The sequence below is a fragment of the Micropterus dolomieu genome, linkage group LG12 (genome assembly GCF_021292245.1).
Source record: "Micropterus dolomieu isolate WLL.071019.BEF.003 ecotype Adirondacks linkage group LG12, ASM2129224v1, whole genome shotgun sequence".
NCBI lineage: Eukaryota > Metazoa > Chordata > Actinopteri > Centrarchiformes > Centrarchidae > Micropterus > Micropterus dolomieu.
In genome coordinates, this window is record NC_060161.1 from 6,766,091 (window position 1) to 6,781,476 (window position 15,386).

At 41.0% G+C, this 15,386-nt stretch overlaps 1 protein-coding gene across 4 annotated transcripts in view; it reads right to left on the bottom strand.

Moving 5' to 3' along the window:
- Positions 1 to 15,112, bottom strand: part of mtm1 (myotubularin 1) — a 37,430-nt gene extending 22,318 nt beyond the window's left edge. For 2 of the 4 annotated variants that reach the window (XM_046064316.1, XM_046064313.1), the window contains exons 1-3: positions 9,759 to 9,910; positions 4,231 to 4,316; positions 1,040 to 1,112 (exon numbers count right to left, since the gene is read on the bottom strand). In XM_046064316.1, the coding sequence (XP_045920272.1) occupies positions 1,040 to 1,112; positions 4,231 to 4,290 (133 nt within the window). In that variant the 5' untranslated portion in view covers positions 4,291 to 4,316; positions 9,759 to 9,910. Of the gene's footprint in view, positions 1 to 1,039; positions 1,113 to 4,230; positions 4,317 to 9,758; positions 9,911 to 12,757; positions 12,826 to 14,959 lie in introns of those variants that run through there. The other 2 variants (XM_046064315.1, XM_046064314.1) reach the window with 2 other exon arrangements.
- Between the last annotated feature and the right edge of the window lie 274 nt (positions 15,113 to 15,386).

Below are 15,386 nucleotides of genomic sequence, written 5' to 3' on the forward strand. Positions count from 1 at the left end.
CAAGGCTAGTAGCAAAGACTTTGGACAACTTCTGGGCCCGGCATTTGCTTTCAGACTGATTCAGATGTTAGATCATAATTTACAGGAGCAGTGTTCTCTAAGGGTGCTTTCATACCTGCCTTGTTTAGTTCGGCTGAATCACACTAGAGTTCGTTTGGGCAGGTGTGCGTACAAGCCTACCTAGACCACCTCTTCAAGGAGGTCTCTTTCGAACAAACTCTGGTGCGGTTTGCTTGTGATGTGAAAGCAAACGAACCAACTGTAGGATTTTATGATAGCAGATATTAGATCTGAGCATCCATCCGCTGACTCCGTGAAATGTGTTCAGTGATCTTATAACTGATCTGTATAAGCCATGTGTAGCCTTCGTTTATGCAAATAATTTAGTAACCATGTATAGCCTAATTAACCACATATTTTCCCTGATTAATAGGCTGAAAAGCTGCTATAAAAAGGGGCCAGTACTCTTTGTAGCCTACTTTGAGTCCATAAACATTTGATCCCATGTGATGTGACAGCGATCCCACAGTAATAAGCCCTGAATTACTACTGACAAGACACATCATCTCTGTCCTGTTTTTACCTCATTATTCATAATATGTGGTCAATTTGCGGTCTAAAATGACTAATCATGCTAATAAAACGTATTTCTTCTTGAGCTCTTATATAGAGATATAGATCTGAAATGTTAAAGTGCTGCATAAACTTCTGTCAGTCCCCAGAATTGGATTTCCTCACATGGGTCCTGATCATGCACTGATGAAGCAGGATGACAATCTCCAAAGCTGTCCAATCAACAAGTTACCTGTCAGTCTGTGTATCGCCATGGTTACTTCTCTTGGTTCGTTTGTAAAACTGCAGTGTGAACAGGAACCAGACCAGAACTAAAATGCAACAGAGTATCATTTTTTTCCACTTGGTCCAGACCAAATGAACCAATCTACAGGTGTGAAAAGCACCGTAAGCTAAGGGGCAAAACGCATCTCTTTAAAACAGAGAGAACAAATGATTTAAATCTGACTGAGCAACATGTACTCACCTATAATTCTTTCCTCCCCTGGCAGCAGAGACACTTCAGCTAACAACTCCATTTTCAGAGACTCTCTGGAGGCCTACAAACACACACACAAAACACACCATGGCATAAAAACTCAATAATGGAATAAATCACAGTCATATACAGTTATTTATTTATCATTTAAATAAATAACTTGTGAAATTGAGACAATTTTTTTGTTATTTTGTGCTTTTAATTTTCAGTTGAAGTACCACAAGGGAAGAAACAGACGAAGAACGCAGGGTTGCTGTGAGCCAGTTTAAGTGTGGTCAGATTCAAAGGCCAGTGAGATGTGACACCATGAACACGGCACTTTTCCTTTTTCAGAGGTTGAACTGACCAACTTTTAGGTGGAGGACTTAAGGAGCTTAGCAGTGCTGTTCTTTATCCTTATTTGGAATTTTTCATTTCATTGTTTCACTCCAGAGCTAGGCTATAGGTATTTGGTCTAAGTCTATTCTTCTTCTTGTGTACGGGTCAATTCAGTAAACATTGACTTTCAATAAAATGTTTATTCATGCTATTTAAATAACAAGTACCACAAATAGTACCAGGAAATATGTTGTTAGCTTTGTTGTGTTACTGTCTATTGTTGATTTTATGTCAGGTATGAGGGTCTTATATTAAAAATTAAAATGTATTAATATATTTACACCAACTGCATTGCAAACAGTTGTACACTAAACTTATTCAATCAAGCGCGAGAACATTTTTCGCAGCAATGCTTTATGTCAAGTTTATTGAGAGCTTTTACTTTAAAAAGTTCTGAAGGAAATTCAAAAAGAGTCTCTGGCCTGCTTGACACACCTCTGAAAAAGCAGTCAGTAAATTTGTGATTGGATTCCCCTGAATTTCCTCAGGGAAATGAAAGTAAGTGTCCATAGGTTTATGAATGCGGATCAAACGCTGGGACGCACACACACTGCAGCACATGCTTTATTGTGAGCATGTGCAAAAGTGTCCTTATAATCAATTTGGTTAACAAGGGAGAGAGAAAATATCCGCCAAAAACCCTCCCACTCATACCGACTGAGCTAAACGTCCACATGGGCGTATTAGGATTAGAAATAATTTGACTATGTCCTGGCCTGCCATGTAACGGTGTGAAAAAATTTGGCTCGGTGCCAGACTTATGTGCCGACCCCTGGTATAGACAGTCATGCAGTTTTAGATGAATTCAACAGAAGGTCACTGTATCATAGATGGCATGTTTTAGAGCCAGTTTATAATCTATTTTATTAATATAGTTCATTTAGAAAAAGGTATACACATAAAGCGTGGCTTTCAGTATTGGCCTGTGCTAAGTAGACTGGAAAGGTGTCTACTATCCAAATAATTATCTAAATTTACATATCTGCTCATAAATCGACTCTTTTTCACTTTAATACAGGCATCGGCCCCCCAAAACCCATATCGGTCCAGCTCTACTAAGAGGAGAAAAAGAGCAACCTGTTTTGAGCAGATTAAGTGCTGAAACACAGAAGTTGTCCAGGGGTTTCTAAAGGAATCAAAATTAATTTATTTATTATTGTCATGAGTAGGTCCCAAATGCACATTTAAAGAGGTTACTTCAATCAATCAGGTCTACATGTGTGCTGACTCAGGAGGGATGAGATTAAATAAGAAGTTTATCTACAGGAGAAACATATCTGAAAGCGATACAGAATGCTCGAGAGCCTTACTGCATTACAGTCTGTTCGATTTTGAATTGTCACATGGATTGTCACCTGCATTTTGTGTTTCCTTTTACATAAATAAAAACATTTCCATCATAAATAGGTGCAGAACAAAATGCTTTACAGCAATCAATGTAAAACATAGACAGGTCGAATAAAAATCAGTTTCACACACAGTGGTGTGAGAGCGGCAGAAAGTGACGGAAAAAGCGAGTCTGGCAGACGTTGTTTTGCCAACTGCTGGAAAGTGAAGCCGGTTAGTGCCAGCAAACCTCTGCCTGACTCCGGTCTGGAAGCTCAGCAGGACTGGACGGGGTGGAGTCCCATGACCACACACACACAGTAGTGTGCTTTTAAGGGGAAAGTACATGAACACACACACTGTAGGAAAATATTTACAAATAACCTAAATGGTAAAATTACGTCAGTTAATGGCTCTGAATTTCGGTTTCGATTACTTTTCAATTAGTTGTCCAACCCTAGCTTGCCATAATTTGAATTTTTATGAGCTGGGGGTCCAAGTACAATGACATCAGATTTAGAAAGATTTAGCTGTGGGAACTTGTGTGACATCCAGTAATTTATTTCAGCAAGGCACTTGTGAATGGTTGCTGTTCAAAAAGGTTTATTATTCACATTTAATAACTAAAATGTAGAGTAAAATGGAATGTGCAACAAGACAAGACAAGGTGACGGTTCAGCTAGGCACATGGCATAACAAGTCAGCACCAGCAAATGAGACAGTCGACTGTTGTGAGTTTTGTGTTGGGTTGATAAAGTAGAGATCATTTAGGTGAAGATTTCTGGGTTGGGCTAAGCTCCTAGTATTTCAAGATCTTAACAGCGCTCCTGTTGTCACAATTGCTTGATGTTTGGCTGTGTTAGAAAAGCTGTCAACTTGCTAGTTTTTGATCATAAATAATGTAATCATAACAAATGCATGTTTGCAGCTGTAAAGTAGGGGCTCCAAATCACACAACTAACACATTTGTACTTGCTCTATAAATATAAATTTCTAATTACTGACTATATTCTTATATTCTCACTTCTTAACATTGAACAACTTCATTCAATGAATGAGAGTCAAGTTTTGGGGCAGCCAACACTTCTTGAGTGCTTGGCAGTTATAACGTGTGATTTATTCATCACAATCATCATTTTCTTTTATGATGTGATATTAACCAGTGTCATACATATTTGACTTGAAACATCATGGATTAAATATGTTGAAAGTGAAAAGGGGATAAACAGGAGATAAAAACTCCGGGAAATGTCCACAGTAAATGAATATGATTTGCCAATCATTCTTTTTTAGGTCTGCATTTTTCAGCCATCCAGTAGGTGTTGCTTGTGCAGAGACCAGGATCTGATCTCTCAGTGGCTTCTCACCATTTAAAAATTGCCAGTGTAACTGGCATCTCTGCATCACTCGTTTAAGATTGAAATATTCCATCACAGGAACACAGTCCCAGTGAGTACAAACAGAGATCCACTTACACTGGGGATGTGTGTGTCCAAGGTGTTGGAGTTGGAGTAGACTGAGACTGGTGAGGTCATCGCCCAGGGAGGGGAGCTTCCACAGGCTGAGAAAGACAGACACAGAGACCGTTAGTGCTGTCATGCAAAAATCTACCAGCAGCAAGTGTCAGTGTAATACCAGGATATCAGTACAGATTCATCAGCAGAAAATGAGAGATACCAGAACATTTTTCATTTTCAGCACCAGAATGCACCATGTCAGACAGGACGCAACTTCCAGTACTAACTGGCATGGATACCGTTAGCAAAATACCAGTGGCACCTAAAAAGCATATTTTCTATTAACATAGTCAAAGACAACTGCAGTTTTTTACCATGAGAAGTTTAGCTTTTACAAAGCACATGGTGACAACACTGTTTGAATATTATGTCAGATTACATAATTTGTGGGGCCCCGAGTCAGGTTATGGGGTGTCATGAAGGGAAAAAAGAAGTAATTTGTGCTTACAAACAAATAAATTGTGCTCTTAAGGTACTCACTGTTTCCCACACATTGATTTATTTTGGCCGCCCGCCACATCATCAACGCTGAGCGCCACATATTCATTTTCGATTTATTTTGTTGTTGTACTACGTAAAATAGGTAAAATGGTATTTGATTACATGCGCATATATTCGCTCAACACCTCCTCTTGCTCGCCCCCCTCCCTCTCTCGCAAACACACGCTGTCATTCTGTGGGAAACACTGGTCCTTGTTACTTGTGCTTTTAAATCAATCATTTGACCACACAAATGCAGCAATCTTTATATCCATCTAGCTCCAAGATATCCAAAATCATAACAAAAGTGCTTTTAACTGCTGCCAATTTACATTAGACTGATCAATATCACCAAGTTGACTCCGGGTGAAACACTTTTAGTGCCAAAGAGCCCACTTATGCCACTGGTTTGTTTCAATAATTAACTCACTAGACCTATTCTAATATTGAAGTTTGAAGTATTCTCTCTCTCTCTCTCTCTCTCTCTCTCTCTCGCTCAGCCACACACTCCAGGGCTCAACCTTAAACTTTTTTGCAACTGGCCCAACCGGGCTAGTGGGTTTGACATTTACTATTTATTGTCTCTCCCTCCAAAAGTTATTTATTAGTGTTACAACAAAACCAAAGACTTATAAGTTATAGTATATTGTTAACATGTTTAATTGTTTATTAAATATTAAAAATTTAAAAGTATTAATAAATAAAAGGTTAACAAAACAATTTACTTTTAAAACAAAACATACTAACAGACTCAAACATGACGTGCTCTCTCCCGCTGACAGCCATTTAATAAAAAACTTTACACAGAGCAGCGGATACAGGTCGCCTCTATCCTGATTGACTGGTCGCCATGGTAGCGACTTGTCAATCACAAGGTAACCCAGCCCTAAAGCATCCCCTGCTTTCTGGTGCATTTTCCTCTAAAGAGGACCATAATATGTATAGTATTAAAGTTTGAACAAAATTAGATTCCGCCCAAGTCTAGTTAGCCAGCTGACTTTAGGCTTTCCTGTACAATGAAGCTGGCTCACTTCTAACTGGGGTATATGGTACATTAGGCTGCACGGGTGACCCACTTCAGGCCAGATTCAGTTCAAAGGACTGGATTAAAACATCTAAAAACAGCCTGCCAACAGACATTTCAGCTGGCTGGAAAAAAAAAAAAGAAAAAAAAAGGAGTCTTCTCCAGACAAGTACAGAGTCACATAGGGCCTGACTATTAGCTATAGCCATTGCTGCTACTCACTTTTGCATTACCTGTGTACAACTGCTTGTCACCAGTACATCACATGGAAATCAGCAGAATCCCAAAACTGTCCAGCTGGATAAAAACTGGCCATGCCATGGTACTTATGCCAAAAGGTTCCATCACAACCTGCTCGGCTACGGGTTACACAGGTTTCTTGTATACAAACACTGATGCACGTGCATCTCTGATGACATTCCACAGAAACCCGTCTATACAATCTATTGCTCTGTTCGGCACTATGCGTCCACACCCTGTCAACAGATCACCGGAGAGCTGAGATCCACCACCCTGTTTGAAAGACAGGCCTACCTCAGTGTTTCCCACAGAATTCTAAGACTATGGTGGGTGGGCTTTGGGCCCTCTTGGGGGGTTTAAGCATAAACCCATCGTATAGCTATAAATGTGATGAAACAGTAACAAAAGTCAACCAATTTATTTAATGTTTTTCCAGCAATGTATAGACACCTTATTTTGAAAACTAAATTCAACAAGTCCGACCCAATTTCATAAATTATGTTGTATGTGGTTCTCATATCGCATAACATGAAGACATAACATGAAGCCTCTCTTCAGGTCAGACTCTCATACAGCAACACTTGTCTTTATAAATAGAGAAAATGACGTAAATAAAGTCGCTAACCTGCCTGTCAGCTCACTCTGGTGAGTCAGTGGATTTACCAAAAAGGCTTTAATAGGTGTGCACAATAAATTTAGGCATGGCTGGCTTAATAGCCTTCTCAGAAACGACTGAGAGAAACAGACCGTTTACGTTACCGTAGTTACCTCAAAAGAAAAGTGGTTGTCTCGAGGCGGATGCCAAAGTGTGCGAGTGTGCGAGCTTACCGCAGCGCGGAGCAGCGGACATGATTTTGACAGCAGGACTGCTTCTCATGTGACAAGAAAGCATGGAGGAGGGGAGGAAACTTGTAGATACAGAGCAGGAGGCACACCAACCAACCCAAGATGAGGGAGAAGAACTTCTTACTAAAATAGGGGTGCGTTTTATGTCATGTGGACGGTACTCTGCAAAACTGTGTCTTGCGACAGTCATCGCTGGAAATCGGTGGAAAATACGATGTTCTACCACTTCAACATGGAGCACACGAGGCAGTACAATTAAACCAAAAGGTGTGTGGCACATCCAGCGGCGCAGAAACATTATCAAATGAATCACCTCAGTAACCACATTTGAAAGAGTGACTGGACAAGGTTACAGTGTTTTAGCTACCGTCTTCACCTAGCCATTGGTGTAATAAAATCTTACATTTCAATACTGCCACAACACCCACCCTCTGGAAAACTGCCACCATAATCACTGTACCCACAACATACGGCCCACAGAACTCAACCGTTACCACATTTCAACGGGCATGGAGAGAAAAGATGAACAGAGAAACTTTTCATGTCAGCACACGAAGCAGATGAAGGACTTTACCTCCTTGCTACCACTTGCTTTCCCCTCACGTTAACTGCAGCTGGCTGTCTCCTGAGATTTCAATTAGACGAAATAACAGTCTTGTCTAGGTGTTGCCATGTGCAAACCACATTGACTTTGTCTCCTACAGTACTGCCCGGTCTCGTGGTAATGTCTCCATAGTTGGCTTGACTACGATCATCAAGCAACCACCCAAAACCCTTCACCATCTTCCAGCAGTTGAACTGCTCAGGCAACCTCAGTCTGTAACAAATGTCATCTGACACCAGCAAAGATCATTTCGAGACTGAGGTGTCTCATCAGAGTTGTAAAATAAAAGCCAGACTGTTAACTGAAGTTTTAAGATAAACTGTGTGGTACATGAACACTTGTCACTCTGCTTCCCCCCCAGGCCTCATATACTCCAGGGAATTATTTTAATAGAGTCTCTGGTTACCGCATCTGATATTAGATTTTAGGCTTGAGTAGTCGCTTTACTGCCCTTTTTTCCTGCTTTGCTCCTTCTGCTTTTGAAATTTCTGACTAAAGCAAAGTAATTGCTGCAAGATGAAAACCTTAGATGATAATAAATGGTATTTTATGAAAAGATAATGCTGAAATGATTCAGAGCTCGGACAACATGTGTCTCAGAAGGTTTCTGATTAAAATAATATCTTGGCTGATCTAGACCAAGCTCGGCATGGCATAGGCACTAGTATCAAAATTTAAAACAAAATACCCAGCCCTACTAATAATATATCCATTGTTTGTTTGCCACACTTTGGGCAGATTACACAGTGTGCAGTTTTCCTGGCAGGCCCTGAATTGAGCTGCGTAGTGTACATTAGTGCCTGTTGTAGGGCTGACACTGATATTGGACCGATTTAAATATCCAATAACAATATACAGTGTTTCCCCACACACAGGCTTTGGCGACCCATTACTTTAAAATCGTTATTGATTGCAAACTACATCATTCTACAAAGAATAAAAGTGGTATGTGTTTGTATACACAGCACAGAAAGACCACATTGTGAGACACAAAACTCGCCCAACGGTCACCGACCGGCAAATCGGGCTCAAAATTGTGTAGTGTGAACTAGGCTTTAACCACTTAAAACCACACATGGTTAGAGGGGGTGGGGGAAGCAGTGGGGCAGTAAGGTTGTTTCAGAAGATTTGTCTGTGTGTGCATGTGGTTGTACTAAGTGAGCACAGGGGAGAATGACAACTGTACAGCACCTTACTACTAACCTCACACAGCTGGAGAACACCACCTGTTACCATAGCAACTACACAACAGAGACGGTTACAGATGTCAGATGTAGTCTCAGAATGCTTAGACATACAAGCCTAAAATTAGTTGACAGAAACTATAGTAAAACAAATAATCAAATGGCTAAATCTGCTAACTGATCAAACTAGATACAGGCTACAGTAGAACCATACTGATAAGTACAAGGCAAACTAAAAGCAGTCACTACTATTGGCTCTGCTGACATATTGATCTGGCTCCCCTACACAGAAGCTGGTTCAGCTTCAGCTATGTCTCCGTAGCTTCACACCTCTAGGCTGCTAGGTATAATAACAGATACACCTTTATAGGCTTAAGTTACTGTGTCTGCTCTTTTGTATTTACAGGCATATTTCACATTGTAACGCATTGGCTGTTAGGTTATTCCCATACTGGACATGTTAAGTTAGACCGACTTCAGCACTGAAGCTGCTTTTGACGTGCTGACCTGAACATATGTAACGTTAGCTGGACGACTTCTGATAATCTAAAAAGAGAAGAAACAATTTAACTTTGCCAAGACAAACTAACTTACATCTGTTAATACCTGATTTTATCTGTGAGCACAAAGAAATAACCGGAGGAGAGCTGAAGTTCACTTTCAGTAGACGCTGTTAGGAGGCACAGTGGAATTCGCGGTGGGTCGGTTAGCTAGCATTTTCCACAGACTAACAAACCTGACAGCTAAGAGGCAGTTCGCGGTGATACCCAGCTCAAAAGGTAGCCTACGAGTACACAGCCAAGGGGTGGCTTTCAGTCTTTTCCACTGTAGAATACAATGCTGTGTTCATGCCACAATTTGAGCACACAGAAAAACAAAGCTCCTCCAAAACCCCCTAAACTGAACTTTTCCAACTTGGTCATTCCAGTAGGCACAACTGTGGAGTTGCACCAGGAAATAGCGGAGGCCTAGACGGTACGACAGCTCTTTCCACTCCAATTTCAGGCTACTTTTCGCCAATAATGCACAGAAACGTCCGGAAAACCCCTCCGACAAACACTAAATATAGACTCAGCTGGCCTCATAGCGGCCAAATGCCTTAACTTACCCGCAAAGTGCGATTCTCCTGTGGCTGGATGTCGATCTGTTTCCCTGAAGCCACAGCAGGAACTTACTCTATGTCACGTGCCGGACTGTCATGGCGCGGATTGGCTGGTTATCAAATTGGAGCCTGCAAGGAATGCTTGGAAAGGTAGTTTTCAAATCTTCTTCTTCATCTTTGAGGCTTGACGGCAGCTTGCACCCTTGAGGTTGCATTACTGCCATCTTCTGGACTTATTTCATTCCTACAGCTGTCTGGATTGTCAGAATTTTCCGAGAAGCCCCTGACTGTAGTGTCCAGTTCAGGGCGGTGCTTAACGTGAGCGGTGTCATACTTTTGACCCCGCCTACGTTGTGCATGGCCCTTCGACTAGCTCCATGGAGGCCATAGACCGTATAAAAAAGGGGCAGGCAGTTGACAACAGGAATTTTAAAGTCTTTGCCTCTTTTGAGGAGCCATGTGTGAAGACTTTTCAAACCTTGTTTTAACTGTGTTATGTTGTTTTAGTAAAGATAATGTAGAAGTCATCCGCATGATCTCTGCATCTGTTTAGTGATGGTATAACTTAATGTACAAAGCACATTTACCTCGTTTCTCTGTATGGTCTGTCTTTATTCTCATGAGAAAGGTAAACAGCATTATAAATCAGAATGGGTAGTAACTATAAATATGCTCAATAAAATAACAAAACATAACATTACATTATGTTAACATAACATTTCTAAAACTGAATAATGGCCCATATTTCACAAAATAATGAATGTACTGGAATGCAGTGTAAGCAAAAATACACTTATTTCAATAGGCTGCAGATGAAGTAGTTTCAATTGTTTAACTTAGATTATTAGGACTCATTGTATTTAACTTTAGAAATAAGTTTTTCTGTTTAAAATTCACCTGCAAGACAAACAACATTGTTTTAATTACCAAAGGGTCATTCAGCAGACAGACAGATGGTACCTTTTACGCAGACAGATGTGTGAGAATAGGGGGGCATTGAAGATGTTCTTCACTCATTCACACATTAACATGACTGTGGGCTCAGGATGTGATCAGGAATGTATATTCGAATGTCAAACGGAAACACCACTGTGTAACATTAACATGACTGTGATCTCAGGACCTGGTTAGATGCTGGGATAGAATCAACATTTGCATGAAGTCACCATGTCTTTGTCACTGGAGAGTATTTAGGGCCAAGAGAGGCTGCATGTTGGGAGAGTATCTTGTTGAATCTCCGTGGCAACATAAAAGGATTGATTCATCACATCTTTGACTCCAAACTTCTTCTTTGGGAAGAAATGTTCATTATACACTAACAATGGAACTTTTTATATTTGACCTTAACTTGCATACCCTGGGATTATGTTCAGGTATACGGCGAGCTGGTCATTATTAAGCAATAGCTCACGACAGGCCGTGGTAACTGTTACACCTGGACTCACAGGTCTCTTTCATGCTGTACAACGTGTTTAAGTACCTGTGATTGTATTTTCATTATTTCAAATAGTAGGTCCTGATGATTACTCGATGTGTAGTTCTCAAATGGGTTGTCATATTCGTTTTTATGGATCACTTTTCGTTTCATGTGAATACCAGAGGAGGCTGTCCGTAGAAGCAGAGGAGGTTGCTCCTCCTGTGTTTTTTAGAGGGAGATCAAAATTTAAAAGAGTAATAGGGGAAAGGGCAGTCTGTGTGAAGTGGTGGTGGTAGAATGGCTGGGGTCTCCTGCTGGGCGGGATCTCTTATCGCTTTAATGAACTTCCTTTTTTCATGCTAATCTGTTATTGGCCAAAACATGTAAATGAAGGACGTCCTCTCTAACCAATCAACAACCAGAATACAATACTGACATTGCATTGGTCTAATGATAATTTGTAAATTTGATATTCAGTTCTATAACCTGTATTGTACCTGACGAACTGGCAGTAAAGCGATAGATTCACACAGTAGCAGCATATTAGAAAATCAATTATAACAAGCAAATTGCAATCTACTTTCAAACACATTCAAAAACAGCACAAGTGTGTTTCTGGAAGTGCACGCTTCCCAGCACTGGATGCTTTAAGGGCGTGCTACTTGGTGTCACTATAAATGATGCAGTTAGCAATTTCTATTCCATGACTTCAGGCTATACTAAAGCCCCAGGGTGGTGAATAAAATAAATTTTGTGCATTATAGTGATCTCTTCGTTTTATGGACTAAAATGTAATCCAAGCGTCCAGAGACCAGTGTTCCCCCTGTATTTAGTGATGGCCAAATGAAGCGTTCCGAAGAACTATTGCTTTCCAATACAATTGTGTTGAAAAAAAAAATGTTGAATATGGTTCACATGAAGCTTCATTCAGAAATGCATACCACCATCTGCTGGTGAAGATGTAGGGTAATGCGACAACCACAAAATGCGATTCTGCAAATATGTTAATGCAAAACCCAAAAGAAAATTTTATTGAACTCATTGGTTGCTCTTTTACAGCAGGAGATGCACAAAATTGCGATTGCAGCCTTAATTTTAATGTTGTAGCTACCACCTCTCTTTGGCCTAAAAATTCATAGGAGAAATAGGTGAGACAAAGCAATTAGCAGCAGTAATAAATTAGCAGGTATAAAAGTATTCCATAGTGAATGTAGTTAAGTATCTCAGTCTTTGGTGACAGGCGATTTCTTAAAAAAACAACTACCAACAACTTAAAAAAAAACAGCTTTGAAGAATATTCTCTCACACACAACAATGACAATCCAAACACTGAATATTATCACCAACGATCTGGCTTCAGTTTTATGAGAATATTGTCACCCGTTGATTTGTGGACTGCCATGTTGAGTTTTTGCAACCAGCGGCTCCGGACGTGACCATATTTGGACGAGACGTTAGAGCTGACGGTTGTGTGCGGAGCTAGCTAGCTTGCTTAGCTAGGTGCGTCTGTAATTCACGTTAACTGTCACTTTAACAGGGCTGATAATTTTGTCTAGCGAACAACAGTCTTAAAACTAAATGTACTCACCAGAGAAAGTGAACAGCCAACTCCCAATATGCTTTTTCAGCGGCGCTGGTTAAATTTACACAGTGCAGAGGGTACGAGTCACTCTAGCCTGACTGACAGGTCGCCTGGGTAACGACTTGTCAATCACAGATAATACCGTCCTTAAGCATACTCTGCTTTATGGTCTATTTTCCTCTAAATGGGACCATAATTTAGGGTGGCACAGTGGTGCGGTGGCAAGAAGGTCGTGGGTTCAAACCCCGGTTGCCCTGGCCTTTCTGTGTGGAGTTTGCATGTTCTCCCCGTGTCTGCGTGGGTTCTCTCCGGGTTGTTCGTCTATGTGTGGCCCTGCGATGGACTGGTGACCTGTCCAGGGTGTACCCCGCCTTGCACCCGATGTCAGCCCCCTTGCGACCCTGTACGCAGGATAAGCGGTTGACGATGGATGGATGGGACCATAATTTACTAAATTAACATCATGTTGTATTGAAGAAGACATAAAACTAGCGATTGAGACCATAAACTCATTAGGAAAGTGTTTACTGAGGTAATTATTCAGCTGAGAAGTTTTTCTAATGGAACCGGACTTCTTTTTGCAACTAGAAGAGTCGTTGGCCGTTTGATAGAATGCAGGTTAAAGGGACTTCCGCGTTGGATTCTCATCTCAGACCGGAATCTTTCCGCTTGGTTTCACTACCTGAGTGAACCAGTGTGTTTGCTTCAGACGTCATTTTAACGTCACTAGCGACATTAAATGATACAAGCTCTGAAGCAGTGGTTCGTTGAAAGGACTTAACGAGATTGAAGCAAGCAATCGGAGCTTTGGTGTCAGACGTAACATCACTATCTGTATTCGGCACACCACCGGTGCGGAATGAATGACTACTAAAAGCTCATGCAATCGTCAATATCAATGCACAACTGATGATTTTAACTTGCACACTGACAGCATGGTGATACTCAGCGCTTGGCTAGCTCTCTGTGTGTCCTGTGTGTGTGGCCAAGTGAATGAGAGAGAGCGAGCAGCAGAACATGAAGGTGAAAGTTAGCGGAGAAAAATTATTAACTTAGCAATAAGTTTCAGTCTGGTAGTAAACGTGTAGTGTAGGTCATAGTGTGTCCGTTAATAAAAGTGTGTTGTTTCCCCAACTGCTGGAAAAGTGATGGCCGTTAGCACGAGCTAACATCTCTCCTGTATCCTACAGCACGTTTTCTGCCTGTTATGTTAACGTTAGCTAAATTATCAACAAAGTAATGCTAATTAGCTGTATGTCATTACTAACTTAATGTTAAGTTAATGACATAACTTAATGACAAGTATGTCAAGGATTGAGAACATCAGGTACAAGCTTAGACTAACTGGTGTATATGCCTGTACACATAACATTACTGTACATCCTGATAATTATATTTCAGAGTCTGATAACTGGTTGTTAAAGTAATGAAGGAGGTGACCATGGAGCTGAGGTTAATGAAGTAATCGTAATCTAATCAAATCGTGAAGTGCCTAGAGATTCCCACTCCTACTTACTGTTCCCCTGTGTGCCTCATTGCAGGAGTGGAGTCAGGTGTGTGGGAGCCGGTTGCCAGCTGCCAGCCATCGGTCTCATCAAGCTCAGCCTCATATAGCGGCTCCCAGCCTCTAGACTCATGTTTCCAGTCAGTCATGTTCAAGACAGTTTAGACAAAACCTGTAAATCTGCCCTGTAACCCTGTTTTCCTGTGCCACAGATCTCCCTGCCTGTTCTGACTCCTGCCTCTGCTACACTCCTTCCCATACATGCCCTGGACAGTGGATCCCCTTGTGGACATCTGGAGAACCTGCCCTATACCCAGGACAAACAAATGGATTACTGGAAAATCCACATATCCTCCTGCAACCCCCTGGCCAGGGATCCTCCCTGAACTCTGCCGTGCACATTTGAGTATTCTGTCAAATAAACCTTGTTTCGCTCCACACATATGCATATATGTGTATGTGTACCTGTATATGTCATCTACCTCCGACATGTACACTCTGTCTATATTGCTTTTGTTTATAGTGTGTGTATATATGTGATCTCTGTGAGCAATGCTACAATTCTGAGTCAAATTCCTCGTATGTGTACACATACCTGGTAAATAAAGCGGATTCTGAATCTGATTGTTTGTGTAACAGCAAAGATAATGTGGGGTTGAAGTTTTTTTTAGAGGAATTTAACAAAAAAAAATTCTGTTACTTACCTTTTCTGGAGTTTTCAGCCACATGTTGACATCTTGAAGTTATATATATTTCACACAACAGTGTTGATGTTAAAAGCTAAAGCCCTTTCTTCTTATCCAATTTTCAATCTTCCTTCTCTGCCCTTGATCCCCCCCCTCCTGTCATCTACTGAGTGACTTTGTTAACTGCTAAACAAAAAAAGATACAACATACACTCCTCCTTTCCCCACCCAACTGCTGACACCACCTGTTCTATGTTCCCCTCTTTATCTCCTGTTCTAACTTCCTTTTCACCCCTCTCACAATGCGGTACTGGTAACCCTGGTTACCTCCCACCGCCCAACCACCTGTCTTCTTGACTCTGTCCCCTCTCACCTTCTTCAATCTGCTGAACCCCTTCCTTTTCTCACTCATCAATACCTCTTTGACAGTGTTGTAGATTTTCTT